Source organism: Nerophis lumbriciformis, linkage group LG01 (genome assembly GCF_033978685.3).
Source record: "Nerophis lumbriciformis linkage group LG01, RoL_Nlum_v2.1, whole genome shotgun sequence".
NCBI lineage: Eukaryota > Metazoa > Chordata > Actinopteri > Syngnathiformes > Syngnathidae > Nerophis > Nerophis lumbriciformis.
The window spans coordinates 20,420,591-20,443,867 of record NC_084548.2 but is presented as its reverse complement, the minus strand read 5'-3'; the positions used below and the strand labels follow the sequence as shown (position 1 = coordinate 20,443,867).

The 23,277-nt window shown below is 41.1% G+C and overlaps 1 protein-coding gene across 2 annotated transcripts in view; it reads left to right on the top strand.

The window, feature by feature from the left end:
• Positions 1-23,277, top strand: part of samd11 (sterile alpha motif domain containing 11) — a 119,158-nt gene that overhangs the window by 23,010 nt on the left and 72,871 nt on the right. For both annotated transcript variants that reach the window (XM_061977131.1, XM_061977122.1), the window contains exon 3: positions 14,117-14,292. In XM_061977131.1, the coding sequence (XP_061833115.1) occupies positions 14,117-14,292 (176 nt within the window). The remainder of the gene's footprint in view (positions 1-14,116; positions 14,293-23,277) is intronic.

Here is a 23,277-nt window from a genome sequence, read left to right as displayed (position 1 = left end):
ACCTCCAGTCTTGCTTTGTGTGCAAGTTCTTAAATTTAACTTACCGGTATCTGCACAAAATCCAGTGTTGTGGTATTTCAATTAACTGGAATCCAGTGTGCTATGGGGCTCTAGTGTAGTGAATCACACCTGAACCATCATAAATTAATCAAATGTTTAATGGAAACGTGAAAATAAACAATGTGATAAAGAACATTTTACATAAATCAAACTAGGGATCTAGATATCTGGTCAGGACACTCACTCTTTTGCCTTCACTTTCATTGTCCATTCATTTTTGGTGACTTTATATACGGTATTCTGGACATAGACGTTGGGTTCACAACATACATGGCGGACAATAACTGATACAGTCTGCTTTGCCAGTCCAAATGCAAACATACTTTTATTCCATGGCTTCTAACACCAGTGTTTCCCGCACATTCATTTATTTGTGGCGGCCCGCCACGAAAGAATTACGTCCGCCACAAATGGATTTTTCGGCTTTTGACTCGCTCGACCGCTCATAAAAGCAATGGGACTGTCTGTGAATGTTGCTTGTAGTTACACCTCCGGTGCAGTAGGTGGTGGTAGCCTACTATGCATTGTAACTCCGCCAATAGCAAGAAGAAGAAGAGGGACGGACGAACGAACGGACGGACGGAATCAAAATACTCGCCGGTTACTTTTCATAATGATGGCGCTTCCTACGTTTCTACCTCAAACGTCCAAAAGCTGCTGAAAGCCTTGATCCAGGATGCCATGGGGAAAAAAACTTAAATGGTGCCTTTTGGCGACAGTTAGCAGCTTGGTGGCTCATACTTGGCTAGCTAACGCTTGCTAGCGTGGTAGCATTGCTTCATTTTTACAGGTGTTATAGGTAGATAGTAGTGATGGGTCCGGCAACATCGATGCATGCGTCGAGCTCAAAGAGCGAAACCCTGTGTCGGTGCGCGTACCGCTTTTAGAAAGTCACGTGACCGATCATGAGCTGTTATGGTCACGTGACCGATACGCGAACTGTCGCACTGACGCCTCCTCTGTGCCCTGTGAGCAGCTCTTTTCTACAGCCGGAGAAATAATAACTAAGAAGAGAAAGCGTCTAAAGTTGAATACGTTGGAAAAACTGTTTTTTTTTAAATAAAAATGTGTAAAAAAAATTAAATAATAATTTCCAGGTCCACAAGCATCCTCATTCACAACACGTTCTCTTAGATTTCCATGTTATGATACATGTTCACATTATTTATTGACTGTGTCTAAAAAAGACAAAAAATATATTTTTATTTAAATGAAGTTATGAAATAATCCTAAATGAAATACAATGACTTGGTTTATATTATTGTATATACCAGGTCAGTGGTTCTCAACCTTTTTTCAGCAATGTACCCCCTGTGATTTTTTTTTAAATTCAAGTACGTACCCCCTAATCAGAGCAAAGCATTTTTGGTTGAAAAAAAAAAGATAAAGAAGTAAAATACAGCACTATGTCATCAGTTTCTGATTTATTAAATTGTATAACAGTGCAAAATATTGCTCATTTGTAGTGGTCTTTCTTGAACTATTTGGAAAAAAAGATATAAAAATAACTAAAAACTTGTTGAAAAATAAACAAGTGATTCAATTATAAATAAAGATTTCTACACATAGAAGTAATCATCAACTTAAAGTGCCCCCTTTGGGGATTGTATTAGAGATCCATCTGGATTCATGAACTTAATTCTAAACATTTCTTCACAAAAAAAAAAAATCTTTTAACATCAATATTTATGGAACATGTCCACAAAAAATCTAGCTGTCAACACTGAATATTGCATTGTTGCATTTCTTTTCACAGTTCTTTTTGACAGACATTTTAGTGACAAACCTGAGCTTGTGCTTCACTGAGTTTATGAACTTACATTCATATTTTGTTGAAGTATTATTCAATAAATATATTTATAAAGATTTTTGAATTGTTGCTATTTTTAGAATATTTTTTAAAAATCTCACGTACCCCTTGGCATACCTTCAAGTACCCCCAGGGGTTCGCGTACCCCCATTTGAGAACCACTGTACTAGGTCATAAAATCAGTGTCAGTTGAGGCGGTCCATAGGTTGCCTGTAGGGATTTTTAATGTCCAGCAGATGTCAGTATTTAGTGACACAGTATCGACACAGTATCAATACAGTTTTGCAATGTGTCGAAACGCTTCATGACGCCTCATCAACCCATCACTAGTAGATAGGTTATAGCTGCATCGCTCGCGGCTCGTCATATATTTAACGTTAATCCGTGATTTCACCGAGCGTTTCACTGACGGTGAGCAGCCTTACGCTGCTTCATTAACACCGCCGCTGTTTGACTCGTGGCCCGGGGCAGACGCACGTAGTAACAGTCACGTGTTACAATACCAACGAGCTAACGTGTCCAGGTTATAACCATGTTGTCAATAAACACACATGGACTGAAGCTAAATTGTCCACTGTCCACTGCAGCATGTGAATGCAATGAAAAGAATAAAATCTGAGCCAACCAGCTGTTAAAATGTTGTCCAGGTTAATGTTTTGGCCATTAAAGGCCCTTCATTTCAAGATTTCAACTGTGATCGGGCTTTATTTTTTTTTTTTTTTTTTTAAATTTTTTTAATTTTTTTTTTTTTTAATTTTTTTTTTATGTCCTGTCCAGCTTCTCAGGCAAATCATATAGTTGATGTAGATGCCCATGTCGGCTGTTCAGATTTACTTTACAAAAGAGAAGTGTAGGATACTTCTCTTGTTGCCTTATTTGTATTTGACTTTATTAAATGTATTTATATTATCATTTAGTGCAGCCGGGCCGGAGCAGGAGGGGATAGAAAGAGAAAAAAAAAAGAAGACAGAGGGGGAAATTGTGGGGACAAGAGGGGGATTAGACAGAGAGACAAAAACAACAACAGCAAACAACAACAACAACAACAATAGAGCAACATCAGCAAATATGACATGTACAAATATGATGGTAAAAGTAATAGCAAATAAGCAGTTAGCGAAAAATAAAAAATAATACAGAAATGACAATGAGCATTATTACACTACAAATGGATCAATACAAATACCAATAGAAATAACGCTATTGATAATGAACAATACCAATAATTTACCTTTATTATCAACAATACAGTTGTTTAAATGCAACAATACATATACGTAATGATAACTTGAGATACGAAAGAATGCAGAAAAATGGAGGGGGAGAAAGAGAAGCAACCTACATTAACCTTGTAGATTGTTATAGTCTCAATAGGTTAAGCTTTGTCAGTGTGCCATGTGTTACACCCAGTTTACCCTAGGGCAACAACGTTAATATATGTTTGATGAAACGTGATTATGTGAATGAGTGTAAGTATGCATATGTACTTGTATATGTACAGAATGTGTATATGTGTTTGTACAATGAATGTATATGTACAGAATGTGTATATGTGTTTGTACAGTGAATGTATATGTACAGTATGTGTATGTGTATGTTTGTATATTGAATGTGCGTGTGGATGTACGAACATTAGGTAGGTAAATATGTACTGTATTTGTGTATGTATGTGGGAGCGTAGGTACCTATGTACGTATGTGAGCATATGTGAATTTGCATGTACAATACATTCGACTCCCAGAGTGCGTGGGAGCCAGAGCACGGCCCCATCACCCCCGAGAGCCCAACCCACAAACAGGAGGCGTGGTGCCCAGGGAACCAGGGACCACCGCCCCCACGCAGCCAAGCCGGCCAGCGACAGGAACCCCAGAGCCCGACCCACCGTACCGCCCACAAGGGCCAGCAGCAGGCCGCAGACAGACGCACCCGGCAGAGGACAGGGCACGAGAAAAGCAGGGGACAGCCAGACCCCAAGCCAGCGAGAGACCACACCCCACACGGGCAGAAAGGCGAGACGCCCCGCCCGAGGGACCCAGAGACTCCCCGCAACCGGACGGGAAGACCGCCCCCGCCCCACCGGCAACCGGGCCCCCACGAGCCCACCCCCCACCCCCGGAGAGCGCGGCGAGGCCAGCCCCCGGCCACCCCACCCAAACCGGCCGCCGCAGGACCACCCAGGCACAGGGCCACGGGAACCACCCACCCCACCCGCAGGGACCCCAACGATGGAGATGGAACAACCAGCAACCGCCCCGCCGAGCCCCCCCCCTGAGGGAGGGGAAAAATTAAAAAATAATATTAATAAAATATATTTAAAAAAATAAATAAATAAATAAATTAATTAATTAATCTAAAAAAAAAAGAATTGATCGGGCTTTAAACAGGTGGCTGACCTGTTCAGATGGGTGTAACTGCTACTGGTCAAATAATGTGAAATAGCATTTAATTTTACATGTATGCAATGCCATTTAAATGTAATTATAGATAATAATAAAAATAAATACTGTGTAGTGTTGTAAATAGTCAACGGGAAGGATTTTAGTAAGATATAAGCCATGAGCACTACACAGCCAGAAAAAAACCTAGGCAGGACAAGTAAAAATATTGGGGCAAGAAGATTTGAGAAGTCGGGCAAGTAGAAAAAACCTTAACGTTGAACCCTGCATGTGTTGAGCTGCTGCCGCTTAAGGTTAGACGGCACTGTACATAGAGCGGTTCTGCTCGTTAGTAATAAATTGTAATGTTGGATGTTCACTCCTTCACACAGATGAGTATAGAAAAATATTTTCAACGGCCGAAAAGGGCTCGACTTGGAGAGGAGGTAGGCCTACAGTCCGGACCACAGGTGCGACCTGTTCAGCAGCAGGAGGAGGTTGACTGACTGTGGCAGGACACCTCTGCCTCTGTTTCACTTCATGTTGCTGGTAAATAATATGGTTGTAGTAGTAGGCTAAAGTTAAATTATTTAGTATTCACTAATTAAAGGGGCAGAGCTTTAAGAGACATTTTAGCTTTTATATTTTATAAGATATATTTTTTGTAAGAACCACAATTAATAAATATATTTCAGTGAATCACTAATTGTTCAAATCTGTATATAAATATGTACATAAAATGTTGTAATTATATTCCAACTCCGCGTTCTTCTTGGTCATCGCCGCTGCCCCCCCCCCAAGCCCCCCCCGCCCCCCGACCACACCACCGCAAATAGATGCCCGTCCTGTGGGAAACACTGAACACTGAGTGATATCCATCCTGCTACGGTGCCCCATAATACACCTGCTGTGAACCTGTTTTTATGTTCTATTTATTTTAGTTCTTTATTTTTTATCGTGCTCTGTTTGTTTTGTGTTGTATTGTGTTTGCTCGGTTCTCGTATTATCTTTTAACCTGCCCATTGTACAGCACTTTGGCTACCCCTGTGGTAAATTTTAAATGTGCTTTATAAATAAAGTTGATTTGATTTGATTTGAAATGCATTCGCTGTTTTTCGTAGTCTTCCCTCGACGACCAGGTAATACAAAGCACACGCTACCTTTTTTTATCACATCCAAGAGAGCCCGCATTCTCGTTGTCTCTCCTTCGACAAATGGACAAAGTTTTTTGCTAAGTAGAATCACAGCTGATCTGGACATTGGAAAGTTCTCTTGCCGTCTGAGAAGTGTTGTATCCCAAATAGCTGCAATTGCTTTCTCTTAAGGTATTTATGTGTGATTTCCACAAGCGCCTGTACAGACGGAAGGAGAAACACGGGCATGTCTGGATGACTCACCTTCATATTCTAGTGTTTACCTCCGAGTGGAAACAGGTTGTTATGAAGCTGGCTGTGGCGTGTTCTTTCTGACGTCACTTCCTGTGTGGGGCGCGGTCTTTCTGGCGTCACTTTCTCTCCGAACTCGGTTTGTAAACGATCAATGAGTCCATACAAAGCTAAGAGCCGGAAATTCAAGAAATACACGGCGCACTTACCCGTGTGTAAATAATTATCCAAGTAGGGGGACAATAAACGCTGGTTTAGTGTGGCTGAAACGGGGCTTAAGCTAAATAATGATTTGTTTAATGGGTTATCTGGCTTAATGTAGACATGGTCTAACTATCATCACACTGACGTGTGACGCGATCACCACCTTCTGGCGGTCAAAGCAAACCCTGATTAATCTAAGATATATTTTTTTAATTAATCACATGCAGTAACATTGTCAGCCCTTGTTTTTAGCACAAGTTGAATAAGAAAGTAGAAATAGGCTGGCTGTAAACGCGTCGTGTGTTCAGAGGTTGTGTGCACTGGTGATACCAAGAAATTGTACTTGTGTTTATTGTCACATATGCACACCTTCATTTGTGCACCTGCTGCCTTGGTTCTTGGATCCACCTTGGTGTGAACCTCTGAAGTCAAGTCGTTCCTCCGCCGGCTAGTTAGCAGTCCGAGCACATGGAGGTGAAAGTTTTCTTTCTTTTAATGTCTAAACGCAAAGCCCAGATATTTGTGTTGGCTACCCGACTTGTCAGAGAGAAAGCGTGGGAGGCGATATTCATAGCGGTGCTTTTAGTGGGACTTTTATGAGAGACTTTTTTCCAGGTCTGAAAGGAGGATGACCACACACAGTAAGGTTGCCTCAGCTCACACGCACACACGCACCGCACAAGCGTTCAGGCGTCCTTCCTTTTAGCGCTCCTACGTGGGCCGCCAGGCGTCTGTTTTGCTGCGTGTTTTTTTTTTTTTTTAATGTGTGTGTATGGGTGATGTGGAAGAGCACCTCCCCCGTTCTGCGGAAGTGTTGCCGGAAGCAGTGGGAGCTTACCCCCAGTTCTGCGTCAGTGCCACGGAAGAAAGGATGGGGGCTTTCCGGGAGGGGAGGCGAGGGTATGTGTGTGTGTGTGGGGGGGGGGGGTCGGACCCCGGGTGTGTCACGGCCAATGTGGGTGGGTGTCTCCCCACTCGCATACACAGTGGGCTCAGACAAGCTATTCTTGTACAGTATATGCTATATTGCTGGCATGCTCTGTGTAATATCCCCTGCTTTGGAGGGGAAACAGCATGTGAGGGCCAGGAACAGGTGTGTGTGTGTGTGTGCGTGTGTGTGTGTGTTCTTGTATTTCTACCCTTCTTGAGACGTCAACAAGGAACAGTACCTTCCATATGAGGACCGGTGAACAAGTTAGGACCCAAATCATGGTCCCAATACGGCAAACCATTGCATCTAATAGAGAGCCAAATACTAGAGTCCGTGGACAATGCTCCAAAGTCAGGATTTTTTGTTGATTTATTGTGCATAGAAAAGTAAACATTGGCAGGTGCAAAGGCAGCAATATATGATAAAAAAAGACTGCAGCTAAAGAAGCACTCCCCTATTCATTCAGGTATTTTACGGAAGTCTCAAGAATGTAAGAAATACAAGAATGTGTGTGTGTGTGCATGTTCTTGTATTTCTACCTTTTTGAGACAACAACAAGGAAAAGTACCTTCCATATGAGGACCGGTGAACCAGTTAGGACCCAAATCATAGTCCCAATACGGAAAACCATTGCATCTAATAGAGAACGTCTCCTTTGCACCCCTGGTGGTGAAATCTATCAAAATTAGGGTGGTACCAAAAAGGAGGGATTTTTCTAATTGACTTTGTCGGTTTTAAAAGTGCTCCCTCTCTGGTCAACATATGAAATAACAAGTGTGTGTAAATATTTGAAGTGTTCCCCCTCTCGCCAACAAATGCTATAACAAGTGTGTGTTAGAAATTGAAATACACCTCCTTTGGCCAAAATTAATTTAAAAACAATAAATAAATATGTATATTGAGACATACTGTAATAACTGTAAGTAAATAATGAAAATTAAAAACCAATTACAAAAATTTTTTTTTAAAATAACTAAAAGTTACCTTTTTCATATTTGTAGTGTTTGTATATATTATTAGTATTGTAAATACAAATCTTTATGTATCTAGAAAAGGTGGTCCTAAAGAGGTAGGCATTTTTCAGAGGTCTCAAGAAGGTAACAAATACAAGAATGTGTGTGTGTGTGTGTGTGTGTGTGTGTGTGTGTGTGTGTGTGTGTGTGTGTGTGTGTGTGTGTGTGTGTGTGTGCGTGTGTGTGTGTGTGTGTGTGTGTGTGTGTGTGTGTGTGTGTGTGTGTGTGCGTGTGTGTTCTTTTATTTCTACCCTTATTGAGACATCAACAAGGAAAAGTAACTTCCATATGAGGACGGTGAACAAGTTAGGACCCAAATCATGGTCCCAATACGGCAAACCATTGCATCTAGTAAAGAGCCAAATACTAGAGTCCGTGGACATTGCTCCAAAGTCAGGATTTTTTTGTTGATTTAATGTGCATAGAAAAGTAAACATTGACAGGTGCGAAAAGGCAGCAATATGTGATAAAACAAGACTGCAGCTAAAGAAAGTAAGTAAGTAAGTAAGTCGGACACGTTTCCAGTGAGGGTTGGACTCCGCCAAGGCTGCCCTTTGTCACCGATTCTGTTCATAACCTTTATGGACAGAATTTCTAGGCGCAGCCAGGGCGTTGAGGGGATCTGGTTTGGTGGCTGCAGGATTAGGTCTCTGCTATTTGCAGATGATGTGGTCCTGATGGCTTCCTCCGGCCAAGATCTTCAGCTCTCACTGGATCGGTTCGCAGCCGAGTGTGAAGCGACTGGGATGGGAATCAGCACCTCCAAGTCCGAGTCCATGCTTCTCTCCCGGAAAAGGGTGGAGTGCCATCTCCGGGTTGGGGAGGAGATCTTGCCCCAAGTGGAGGAGTTCAAGTACCTCGGAGTCTTGTTCACGAGTGGGGGTAGAGTAGATCGTGAGATCGACAGGCGGATCGGTGCGGCGTCTTCAGTAATGCGGACGCTGTATCGATCCGTTGTGGTGAAGAAGGAGCTGAGCCGGAAGGCAAAGCTCTCGATTTACCGGTCGATCTACGTTCCCATCCTCACCTATGGTCATGAGCTTTGGGTCATGACCGGAAGGACAAGATCACGGGTACAAGCGGCTGAAATGAGTTTCCTCCGCCGAGTGGCGGGGCTCTCCCTTAGAGATAGGGTGAGAAGCTCTGTCATTCGGGGGGAGCTCAAAGTAAAGCCGCTGCTCCTCCACATCGAGAGGAGCCAGATGAAGTGGTTCGGGCATCTGGTCAGGATGCCACCCGAACGCCTCCCTAGGAAGGTGTTTCGGGCACGTCCGACCGGTAGGAGGCCACGGGGAAGACCCAGGACACGCTGGGAAGACTATCTCTCCCGGCTGGCCTGGGAACGCCTCGGGATCCCCCGGGAGGAGCTGGACGAAGTGGCTGGGGAGAGGGAAGTCTGGGCTTCCCTGCTTAAGCTGCTGCCCCCGCGACCTGACCTCGGATAAGCGGAAGAAGATGGATGGATGGATGGATGCAGCTAAATAAGGGCAAGAAGGGCTCCCCTATTCATTCAGGTATTTTTCGGGGGTCTCAAGAAGGTAACAAATACAAGAATGTGTGTGTTCTTGTACTTCTACCCTTCTCGAGACACCAACAAGGAAAAGTAGCTTCCATATGAGGACCGGTGAACAAGTTAGGACCCAATACGGAAAACCATTGTATCTAATAGAGATCTCATTTGCACCCCTGGTGGTGAAATCTATCAAAATTAGGGTGGTACCAAAAAGGAGGAATTTTTCTAATTGACTGTGTCGGTTTTTAAAGTGCTCCCCCTCTGGTCAACATATGAAATAACAAGTGTGTGTAAAAATTTGAAGTACTCCCCCTCTGGCCAACATATGCAATAACAAGTGTGTGTAAGAAATTTAAATGTGCCCCCTTTGGCCAAAATTGATTTTAAAAATAAAAATAAAATGTATATAGAGACATACTGTAATAACTTGAGGTAAATAATGAAGACTAAAAACCAATTGCAAACAGAAAATTAAAAAAAAAAAAAGTTTAACTAAAAGCTTACCTTTTTTATATTTGCATAGTGTGTATATATTATTAATGTTGTTAATACAAATTTTATATATCTAGAAAGGGTTGTCCTAAAGAGGAAGGCATTTTTCAAAGGTCTCAAGAAGGTAACAAATACAAGAATGTGTGCGTGCGTGTGTGTATGTGTGTGTGATTGTTCTTGTATTTCTACACTTCTTGAGACATCAACAAAGAAAAGTACCTTCCATATGAGGACCGGTGAACAAGTTAGGACCGAAATCATGGTCCCAATACGGAAAACCATTGCATCTAATAGAGAGCCAAATACTAGAGTCTGTGAACATTGCTCCAAAGTCAGGATTTTTTGTTGATTTAATATGCATAGAAAAGTAAACATTGACAGGTGCAAAAGGTAGCAATATATGATAAAACAAGAGCTAAAGAAGGACTTCCCTATTCATACCCAAAAAACCCGCCAGGTGAACAGCTGATTTTACGACTTCCAATGCTGACGTAAGACAACCCGTGTCCCATATGTGACCATAGGATGAACAAATACACTACGGTACTAAGACTATAGTGGCCATAAACAGTTCGGTTAACAGGTCCGTGACTCGTTTGTCATCGGCCTTAAGCACATTACAAAAAAAAAAATAGAGATCTCATTTGCACCCCTGGTGGTGAAATCTATCAAAATTAGGGTGGTCCCGAAAAGGAGGGATTTGTCAAATTGACTGTTTGTCAGTTTTAAAAGTGCTCCCCCTCTGGCCAACATATGTAATAACAAGTGTGTGTGAGAAATTGAAATGCCCCCCATTTGGCCAAAATTAATAAAAAACATAAAACAAATATGTATATAGAGACATACTGTAAATAATGAAGATTAAAAACCAATTACAAACAAAACATTTTAAAAAAGCAGTCTTTTTCTCACAATGTGTTGACTTTTTTCCTATAAAATTTGGAACAATTTCTCATATTCTTTCTGTTTCTGCAATATTGCAATATTTTCTCATAAAATTATTCCTTTTTTTTTTTTTTTTTTACTTTTTAATGCAAAATGGTGACATTTGTCATACAAAATTCTGACTTTTATCGCAATATTGCCAATTTTCTGTTGTTCTTGTAAAATAGCGACATTTTTTTGAGTAAAATTACGACTCCTTTCATAAAATTGCACAACATTTTAAGCTTTTCTTGTAAATTTGCGACTGTTATTGAGTAAAATTCCAACTTTTATCATAATATTGTACAAATGTTCAGTTTTTCTTGTAAAATTTTGACTTGCGTTGAGTAAAATTACGACTTTTATTATAATACTAGAGGTAGGCATTTTTCGTGAGGTCTCAAGAAGGTAACAAATACAAGAGTGTGTGTGTGTGTGTGTGTGTGTGTGTGTGTGTGTGTGTGTGTGTGTGTGTGTGTGTGCGTGTAGGTGTGTGTGTGTGTGTGTGTGTGTGTGTGTGTGTGTGTGTGTGTGTGTGTGCAGGAGAAGAGTGCATGTGTGTTTCCCTTTTAACAAGAGCAATAAAGGGACTTGGACTTGGACAATTTGCATTGACCAGATGTGTGTGTAACAGATGTGGGAGTGTTTTGGTTTGCTGTCCTTGATGTGATATGGACTCACACCCCTGCCGTCCGAAGTCCAATCACAAGTCGTCAAATACTGGACCGCTACTCATGGAAAGCAAAGAAGAAAGAGGGCAAAGTGTTTTTTTTTTTAGCTCAGGCCAATAAAGGCATAGGAAAGCGAGAAATATGGCAGAAGTTTGTGGCTTGCTCATCCTGGGGGATGTTTTCAACGTCCCCCCCCCTCCTTCCAACTCTCTTTAATGTCTGCCATTTGAGAGACTCCGGAGGGGCTGCACCTGTTTGCCTCTTGGCTAGGAGCCCCCCCATCTCCCTCCTCCCTCCGCCAGCTTGGCTGCCACTCACGCTGCACCGCCTCCTGGGATGCGAGGAGCGAGGCGAGGCGGGAGAAGGGGTAGCGGGGGTTGGGGGGGGCTGAAGAGTGGGCTTGCGTGTGGTGGAAGGGATAGCTGGAGGGCTGCAAGGCGTCTCCGAGTATGGAGCGGAGATGTCGGCGGAGAGAGAGAGAGCGAGGGACGAGGGAGGAAATTCAGTGAAATGTCCACTCTCCCACACCACACCTTCCTCTTGTGCAACTTTGACTCTCTTTTAGATCTTTTTTCTCTCTGACCTTGACTTGTACAAACCAAAAAAAAAACACACTTTATCCCTTCTCCAAATGTCTTCTTTCTCTACTCCAATTTCCTCCTGTTTGTTGTCTGATAGGACCATGATGGTCTGCATTGGTCACCCAGCATCACTTCCTGAGGCCCCAAGCTGCAGACTCTTTTCCTTATTCTTGCCACGCTCCTCTTCACGAGGGCAGCCTATAAACAACTTGTGTATTCCAGGACTATTTGAACAATCATTATCTGATCTGGTTTTGGCTTACCTTCAGGCCATGTCTACACTAAGCCGGATAACCCCTTAAACGAGTAATTATTTAGCCTAAGCCCCGTTTCAGCCACACTAAACCAGCGTTTAAGGTCCCCCCTCCTCGGACAAATTTTTACACAGGTAATTGCGCCGTGTATTTCTTGAATCTCCTGCTCTTAGCTTTGTATGGACTCATTGATCGTTTACAAACTGAGTTCGGAGAGGAAGTGACGCCAGAAAGACCTCTCCCCACACAGGAAGTGACGTCAGAAAGAACGCGCCACAGCCAGCTTCATAATAAAGCGGTTTCGTAACTCTGAGCTAACCACTGGAAATATGAAGGTGAGTCATCCAGACATGCCCGTGTTTCTCCTTCCGACTGTACAGACGCTTGTGGAAATCACACATGAATACCTTAAGAGAAAGCGATTGCAGCTATTTGGGATACAACACTTCTCAGACGGCAAGAGAACTTTCGTATGTCCAGGTCAGCTGTGATTCTACTTAGCGAAAAACTTTGTCCAATTGTCGAAGGAGAGTCAACGAGAATGCGAGCTCCCGTGGATGTGATAAAAAATGTAGCGTGTGCTTTGTATTACCTGGTAATCGAGGGAAGACTAACTACAGAAAACGACGAATGTTTTAGAATAGAGTAGAATAGAATAGAAAGTACTTTATTGATCCCTCGGGGAAATTCAGCACCACAGTTCACTCACAATAGACAAGAATAATAATAAATAATATAATATATATATAATATATAATATATAAATAATATAAATATATTCTACATATACTCTACTTTTAGGACTGGCAAAGCAGACTGTATCAGTTATTCATTTCCGCCATGTATGTCGCGGACTCAACGTCTAGGTCCAGAGTATATAAAGTCACCAAAAAGGAATGGACAATGAAGGGATATTGACTTCAATTAATCACTATAAGCAATATCCCATCATTAAACACCTCACCCTGTTATCAAAGAACCAAGGTTAGGTTGAGTAACCCAAAGTTCTACACTCCCGACAACCACAATATTAAGCATTGCTATGATATTGTCAATCGAAACTAATATTGTTATTCATTTAAACATTTGTTTATTGGTTTTCAGACACATATTTGGAACAAGTTTTCAAACATACATCAGATGTGCTGTTTTTTTTCCCAACAAGTTAAATATTAATACATTTAAAGTTAAAGTACCACTAATAGTCACATACACACTCGGTGTGGTGAAATTACCCTCTGCATTTGACCCATCCCCTTGTTCCACCCCCTGGGAGGTGAGGGGAGCAGTGAGCAGCAGCTGTGGCTGCGCTCAGGAATCATTTTGGTGATTTAACCCCCAATTCCAACCCTTGATGCTGAGTGCCAAACAGGGAGGTAATGGGTCCCATTTCCATAGTCTTTGGTATGACTCCGCCGGGGTTCGAACTCACAACCTACCAATCTCAGGGCGGACACTCTAACCACAAGGCCACTGAGCAGGTAATATATTATAAAATAATAATAATAAATAAATAAAACAAAAGTACAAAACCACAGACAGAAGTCAACATAAAACCACAGACAGCTACATTCCTGACTTGCCTTAGAGAAATATAGCAACCCACAAGCACACAAAAGGCTCATCAACCACCCATATTTCAATTGCGATTCAACATTATCTTTTGTAAAGGCTGAATTTTGAATGCACTTTTTGTATCCGACTTTAAAAGATGGTTTCGGTGTACCTAATGTTGTGCTACTGTATATCCAATTCCTACAGTAACAGAAAGAGGTACAGTCACAAGGGATGTTCTCTATGTCGTGTACGTAGCCAAATTAAAACTCAACCACTTGTAATCACGGAATGTCTTGACATGGTTGAAAAGCTGAATTCATAAAGCTATTTCTTCTCGCTCGTGCAGAACCGTGGTCGCCTGGCCGAGAAGCGCACCATCCCGCTGCCCCCCAACCGAGTGCCCAAGAAGGAGCTGGCCTCCATCTTCAGCAGTGACGACAGTGAAGGTAGTGAGCGTGCCAGCGGGGAGCATAGCCACATCAAGCAGGAGGACGAGCTGCATTACAGTATAGTCAGAAAGAGGTAAGGCAGTGTCATGTTTACATATCTGGCTAATTAGCTTTGAAAGGCTCCTTGGAGGACAAGAGGACCACTTTAATAATATCGTCATGGCTTGGTATCATGGCTATTGTCCCAGCTTATGCATCTTGACGTTATGTCGTCTCATTGATGCATTTTTCACGCCGTCAAGAGCTGCGCTTGGTGTGTGCTTATGCGATTATACATTAGCAAGTATGGCTTCATGTCATGTTGTTACACCCTTGCACAGCTTCAGTGTGAAATGACTCGCATTGGAGCCTGCGTTCATCCTGATAGACTTCTATTCTTGCAGCCCAGTTAACAAGATTGAGGATCTTCGCACATCAAGTGATTAATTCATACAAACAGAGTAAATTAGTCTAGGATTAATTGATGGAGGGGCGTGTGTGTGTGTGCTGCGTCAAAGCATGCCTGCAGAAATAGAAATTCAAAAACATTAAAAAACTGAGCTGTCTGGTATTCAAAATTGAGAAATTTGTTGTCAAAATTGGATCTAGAAATGATCCTTCACGCGTTCATTTCGTCTCACATTGACTATTGCAATTTTCTCTTCACCCTTTTCAACAAGTCAACGCTAAAGAGACTTCAGACTGTACAAAATACGGCTGCCAGACTTTTGACCGGTGCACCCAGAACAGCCCATATCACCCCCGTTTTATCCAGTCTTCATTGGCTTCCAATTAAATTCCGCATTGAGTTTAACATTTTAGTCCTGACATTCCGTGCGTTGCATGGTGATGCCCCTCAGTATATCACTGATTTGCTATGCCCCTACTCCTCAGGGCGCAGCCTCCGGTCTTCAGGCCAGGGTCTTCTAAAGATCCCGAAAACTCGTTTTAAAACCTGTGGAGATCTGGCATTCCAGGCTATAGCTCCCAGACTCTGGAACAATTTGCACCAGTCCCTCCGTGATCTTGACTGTGTCGAAACTTTTAAGAAACATTTGAAAACTTCTCTTTTTAGTAAAGCTTTTAGTTAATGCACCTTTTAACTATCATTTTTAATCCACTTTGTATCCTTTTTATGATGTTGCCCCTGTTGTTTTAATTGAATTGTTGTTTTACTTCACCTATGTTTTGTACAGTGCTTTGAGATTTTATCTGTGAAAAGCGCTTTATAAATAAAATGTACTTACTTACTTACAAGTGGTATCGATTATCTTAAATAGAACAACACAAGTTTTATCCATGGTAATGCAACAACATGAATCAGCAAATGGGTGTAGATACAACTGTCAGATAATAATCAACTTCATAAAGGTCACAGTGAGGTCATCTCATTGGTTTGAGTCAATCAGGCTGTTGCTCTCTGATGGCGTGTACGCCACACTGTCGCCGAGGCCATCATAACTGAAAACCAGCTAAGTGGCCTTGTGGTTAGAGTGTCCGCCCTGAGATTGGGAGGTCGTGAGTTCAAACCCCGGCCGAGTCATACCAAAGACTACAAAAAATACCTCCCTGCTCAGCATCAAGGGTTGGAATTGGGGGTGAAATCACCAAAATGATTCCCGAGGGCGGCGCACGCCACTGCTCACTGCTCCCCTCACCTCCCAGGGGGTGAACACGGGGATGGGTCAAATGCAGTGTGACAATCGTTGGGACTTTAACTATAACTTGGGAAAAAAATTGCACCCTTTACAATGAGTCTTTTGAAGACTTTTAGAATAGGAGTGGCATGAATTTGCGGTCAGTCGATGCGTGAATAAACACATTTGCGTGATCCCGAAATTTGACTGTGGCCGAATGTAATGCAGCGGCTCTTCATTGATTAACCTCAGAAAGTCCCCAGCTGTATTATTAGCAGCTTGTGCAACCTCATTAGGGGAGGGGATGTTTTTCATGTCTTGAGACTCGCGTGTGACACAGCGGACAGCACACCAACTGTGACGCTTTAAATGGATCCACTAACCTCATTTAAGAGGGCTTCCCATCCCCCTGACACTTGCGCCGCTGGCGTGTTAAGATGATAATGAATTTAAAGAACACTTATGACTAATATGTCAGGCTTTTACCCTTTGAAAGGCGACGGACTCGCTGGAGCCGCAGCTCCAGTCTGTCCCGGGCATCCGTCTCAGCCCCGCTTTATCCGCCGATGCAGGTCTGGACCAAAGGGATAATGGGATGTCCAATCACAGAAATGTGATTTCCATTGACCGCAGCTTCGTAAGTGAGTCGCAGAAGGGTCCTAACAAATTGGATTTGCCCAATGGATGTGAAAAATACAGGACGTCCCTATATATATATGTGTGTGTGTGAGAGAGAGAGGAAGTGTGTATCATCAGGGCTCCCGGCTGCTATGTGTTGTACACACTTGTATGCGACAACCTTCATTTAGATTGAGGCCAAATGTGCCAAGTATTTATCCAAAATATGCCATCCTAACGTAACCTTGGACAACCTTGGTGATTGGTTGTTTAAAGCAGTGGTCCCCAACCTTTTTGTAGCTGCAGACCGGTCAACGCGGGGGGGCTTAATTATTTATTTATTTTTTTTGTGATAAAAAAATACAATCATGTGTGCTTACGGACTGTATCCCTGCAGACTGTATTGATATATATTGATATATAATGTAGGAACCAGAATATTAATAACAGAAAGAAACAACCCTTTTGTGTGAATGAGTGTAAATGGGGGAGGGAGGTTTTTTGGGTTGGTGCACTAATTGTAAGTGTATCTTGTGTTTTTTATGTTGATTTAATTGAATTTTTTTTAAATTCTTGTGCGGCCCGGTACCAATCGATCAACGGACCGGTGGTTGGGGACCACTGGTTTAAAGGACAGATGTTAGCTTTTCTTTCTGGAGGTTTTGTTACCTTGAGCCCGGTGTAATACATTGATAGAAACTGGGATTACCTTTGGAATTTGGTGTTGGGATGTTGCACAGGTTTTGTAAAAATTTAGGATTTTTATTTCTGCCCATATATAATTTATCAACATGACTTCATAAGTGTTAATATAAAATTAATATAGCCATGTAAGTTCTAAAACTAAGTACTACAGTCCCGATCAAAAATACAAAATGGTTTGTTCCACCTGGACAGCGGCAAACCTAACTTGGAACGATCAACACAGACGTCATAACATCATCAAAGCTGACCTTTCAGCATTCACACACAGAGGCGATCGGAGTAGACATTCTCAAATCTATTTGTTGAAGCATAGGAGGAAGGTATGTTTTCCCTTTTTAATCTTATTGCCCGTCACTGTGTTGCATTCAAAGACCCTTGATTAAAATAAAAAACAGAGGCGTCACTAGCTTTTAAAGACAGTGGAAGACTAGATGCATTAATATATATATATATATATATATATATATATATATATATATATATATATATATATATATAGGGAATAAGCGGTAGAAAATGGATGGATGGATATATATATATATATATATACACTGTATATATAATTATGTATTATGGCGATTTGTATTATCCACTGATGATATATATATATACGCTGTATCGATCCGTTGTGGTGAAGAAAGCTCTCAATTTACCGGTCTATCTACGTTCCCATCCTCACCTATGGTCATGAGCTTTGAGTCATGACCGAAAGGACAAGATCACGTGTACAAGCGGCCGAAATGAGTTTCCTCCGCCGGGTGGCGTGGCTCTCCCTTAGAGATAGGGTGAGAAGCTCTGCCATCCGGGAGGAGCTCAAAGTAAAGCCGCTGCTCCTCCACACCGAGAGGAGCCAAATGAGGTGGTTCGGGCATCTGGTCAGAATGCCACCCGAACGCCTCCCAAGGGAGGTGTTTAGGGCACGTCCGACCGGTAGGAGGCCACGGGGAAGACCCAGGACACGTTGGGAAGACTATGTCTCCCGGCTGGCCTGGGAATGCCTCGGGATCCACCGGGAAGAGCTGGACAAAGTGGCTGGGGAGAGGAAAGTCTGAGCTTCCCTGCTTAGGCTGCTGCCCCCGCAACCCGACCTCGGATAAGCGGAAGAAGATGGATGGATGAATGGATATATATATATATATATATATATATATATATATATATATATATATATATATATATATATATATATATATATACATATATATATATATATATATATATATACAGATATATATATATATATATATATATATATATATATATATATATATACACAGATTTACAAACATTTATATATATATATATATATATATATATATATATATATATATACATACATAAATGTTTGTATATACCATATATATATATAGTACAGGCCAAACGTTTGGAAACACTTTCTCATTTCAATGTGTTTTCTTTATTTTCATGACTATGAAGGCATCAAAACTATGACACCTGTGAAGTGAAAACCATTTCATGTGACTACCTCTTGAAGCTCATCGAGAGAATGCCAAGAGTGTGCAAAGTAGTAATCAGAGCAAAGGGTGGTTATTTTGAAGAAACTAGAATATAAAACATGTTTTCAGTTATTTCACCTTTTTTTGTTAAGTACATAACACCACATGTGTTCATTCATAGTTTTGATGCCTTCAGTGACAAACTACAATGTAAATAGTCATGAAAATAAAGAAAATGCTTTGAATGAGAAGGTGTGTCCAAACTTTTGGCCTGTACTGTATATATATATATATATATATATATATATATATATATATATATATATATATATATATATATATATATATGTTCTAGATGCGTTAATAAATAGATGTAGGTATAGATATGTCAAAAAATGAGGTCAAACACCTAATTAAGATTTTTATGTGTTTATGGTAGAGTGGTTGTCCTCCCAATCTGAAGGTTGCGGATTTTACCCTCAGTCCCTCTATGACCATGTTGAAGTACCCTTGGGCAAGATACGAAACCCCCAGCTGGTCCTGATGCTGAATCATCAGTAGGAGAATGTGGTAATAGTGTAATGTCAAAGTGCTTAAAGGTAGAAAATCGCTCTACAAGTAAAATTTACCATTGTAAAAAAAGCTGTTTTCAATCAAATCCATGCAATGATTAGATTTAAGTGCATGTAAACATACAAAGTATGTTTGTATGACATTGGATTTAGGGTGGGATAGGTGGCTCTATATTTGATGCTACGCCTATGCTTGTTGGTTCAGCATATCATAGCAATCCCTGGATAAGATGCAAAGTGCCTGTGACTTGTATAGCCATGACGCCTGGTTGGATTGTATACTTAGTGGCAAAATTGTTTGTTTCAGTTCATTTAGACTTTGATTAAAAAGTGCTGACTAAGAATTTGGGTAATTACCCAGCGACTATCTGCAGAGCCTACTGATGTCTTCTGTGTAGCCTACTGGGAAATATATATGCAGCTGAACAAACCATTTAGCACTTAATCACCTTCATTTATTTAAAACATATAGTATTACTGAATAAAGTAATAATTGGTGATAAACTAAATTTGATGAAGAGGGTACGGAAGATATTTAAATGAACAGTTAAGTGTGAGTTGTGTTTCTATCCATCCATAGCTAGAGATGTATATCAATATATGTTGAAATGAAATAAATTGATTTTCAATTATTCCGTTCTGGGATCCCAGAAAACATCACATTATTAACACGTAATATGCTTTTTAATGATAATAAACAAACTTCAGGGGTGTCCACATTTTTCCACGAGAGCCGTATACTGAAAAATGGTAGAATACGGGGTGCCACTTTGATACATATTGTACATTAAAGATGCTAAAACTAATTCAGAATATGCTAAACTATTTGAAAAAAATATATATCTTTTTTTTTTGGTATAGGTGACAAAGCAAATAGTGTTCTATCAAATATACCTTATTAATAATGAATTAATGTAATCTCCAGAACATGTCGACGGCCAATGAATAACGAGCTGCGGGCTGAAAATTTCCACATTTTTGACACCCGTGTCCCAGATCACGAACATTGTATCAAAAACAATACAGTAGAATGTACTACAGATAATTACATTAGTTTTATAAAATCTATATTATATTGGCTACTTCAACATCAAACACACCATCAGCAGCTTCTTCACATTTTCATGGATAAATTGCCGCCGTTTAAATTTTTTTTTAATATTATGGGCTGGCGTTATTATAGCCTTTATTGACTGCTTCCATATGGTGAAGTTGTAAAGTGCCATGCTCGTACTGCTTCTTTGGTCGTGTATTCCGATAATTTATTTCTTTAATTCAACAAGGATCATTCACGTCTTCTTCTTACTACTGTCCTTCACACTCACTTTCTTCGTTCCCACGGTTGGAAAAACAATGTTATTATGGATGTCCGATAATGGCTTTTTGCCGATATCCGATATTCCGCTATTGTCCAACTCTTTAATTACCGATACCGATATAAACCGATACCGATATCAACCGATATATACAGTCGTGGAATTAACACATTATTATGCCTAATTTGGACAACCAGGTATGGTGAAGATAAGGTACTTTTAAAAAAAAATTTATAAAATAAAATAATAATTTTCTTGAATAAAAAAGAAAGTAAAACAATATAAAAACAGTTACATAGAAACTAGTAATGAATGAAAATGAGTAAAATTAACTGTTAAAGGTTAGTACTATTAGTGGACCAGCAGCACGCACAATCATGTGTGCTTACGGACTGTATCCCTGCAGACTGTATTGATATATATTGATATATAATGTAGGAACCAGAATATTAATAACAGAAAGAAACAACCCTTTTGTGTGAATGAGTGTAAATGGGGGAGGGAGGTTTTTTGGGTTGGTGCACTAATTGTAAGTGTATCTTGTGTTTTTTATGTTGATTTAATAAAAACAAAAAAAATGATACCGATAATAAAAAAAATGATACCGATAATTTCCGATATTACATATTATCGCATTTATCGGCCGATATTATCGGACATCTCTAAATATTATTGCTGGCTAGCTATCAGTTAATGCTAGCAAGACACCTCAATGTTCTGGTGGGATCATACAGGGGTCACTCTGGCATTCACTTTATGCCAACTAGTGGTGGGGAGGCTGGTTTCTTTAAGCATAACCGACAAAAAAAACTTGTGAGCTGGTGTTCTTGTAGACCGGGGAACCAACTTTATTTCTAATGCATTCAACATTTTGTCTTCTGGCAGTATTGAACAACTGTGTCATTCCCTTCTTCCAGGCATGGGGTCACGGACCCTGTGAATTTACTGGAAACGTCTCTCTTCTCAGTGTTAATTAGAGAGCTTCGGGGGTGGGTTTATGGTTTTCCGGAAGAGGTTTTTGTTTGAAGCCATTTCGGCATTGTTTACACTCATTTTCCATGGCCAAACTGCGTTAGCTACAGTACAAATAACTTGTTGTCTCGTACATTTGATGGCGTCATGGTCTTTATCTACAACTAATTCTTGTGAAGTGTCCTATATGAAAATTAGATGGGTAAAAAGTGTAGACAAGAGTAGTGATGTATAGCCTATATGATGCTGATGATGACACTATTTCTTTTTGTGCTGTTGTGCCGATAGAGGAACAACAAAAGGGAGATGTGAATCCCAGTGACATTTATTTCTATATTTTTTTTGTTCCTACTTCTGCTTGCTTGGCTTCTGGTTATGTGCGCCATAGTACGAGCCCAAAACACAGCAGATGTTACCATACAGGCTAAACATCGGATAGTGCTTTATACTATTTTAATATATTCTGGATACACCTCTAGTAAATCTCCAAACACCATGTTACCTCGCTCTCGACTTGCTTCACTCTCTCTCTCTCTCTCTCTCTCTCTCTCTCTCTCTCTCTCTCTCTCTCTCTCTCTCTCTCTCTCTCTCTCTCGCTCTCTCTCTCTCTCTCTCTCTCTCTCTCTCTCTCACTCGTCTACCTTCACATCCCCGCAGTCCTTTTGTCAGCACTTTGCCAGTGGCGGTGTGAGACGTGGCGTCTGGGTGCCTGAGCCGCCAGCTCCTGCCAGCTCACACTGTGACCTCCAGCGTTGCCACCTCAGAATCTGCACGCCAAGGCCTCAGCGGGGCACCGTTGGGTGTTTGTCCTTTCCTGTAGTCTGGACTGTTCTGAATTGTAGATTCCTGTTGTAAAGGGAAAAGAGCAGAAAAAAAAGCACATGAACAGAGTTTCTCAGCATCATGACATTATGCAATAGACTTTGCTCTCCCTGAAATTTGCCATCAGTGGTGTTCTCAAAGTCATATGTTTGGAGCAACTTTGAAGCAGTAGAAACCTTAAAGGGGAACATTATCACCAGACCTATGTAAGCGTCAATATATACCTTGATGTTGCAGAAAAAAGACCATATATTTTTTTAACCGATTTCCGAACTCTAAATGGGTGAATTTTGGCGAATTAAACGCCTTTCTATTATTCGCTCTCGGACATCGGGAAGCAATACGCCATTTTCTCAAACACATTACAAACACCGAGTCAAATCAGCTCTGTTATTTTCCGTTTTTTCGACTGTTTTCCGTACCTTGGAGACATCATGCCTCGTCGGTGTGTTGTCGGAGGGTGTAACAACATGAACAGGGACGGATTCAAGTTGCACCAGTGGCCCAAAGATGCGAAAGTGGCAAGAAATTGGACGTTTGTTCCGCACACTTTACCGACGAAAGCTATGCTACGACAGAGATGGCAAGAATGTGTGGATATCCTGTGACACTCAAAGCAGATGCTGACATCAACTCCAAAACTGGACAGATCAGCTTTCAGGAAAAGAGAGCGGATGAAGGTATGTCTACAGAATATATTAATTGATGAAAACTGGGCTGTCTGCACTTTCAAAGTGCATGTTGTGGCCAAATGTATTTCATATGCTGTAAACCTAGTTCATAGTTGTTAGTTTCCTTTAATGCCAAACAAACACATACCAATCGTTGGTTAGAAGGCGATCGCCGAATTCGTCCTCGCTTTCTCCCGTGTCTCTGGCTGTCGTGTCGTTTTCGTCGGTTTCGCTTGCATACGGTTCAAACCGATATGACTCAATAGCTTCAGTTTCTTCTTCAATTTCGTTTTCGCTACCTGCCTCCAC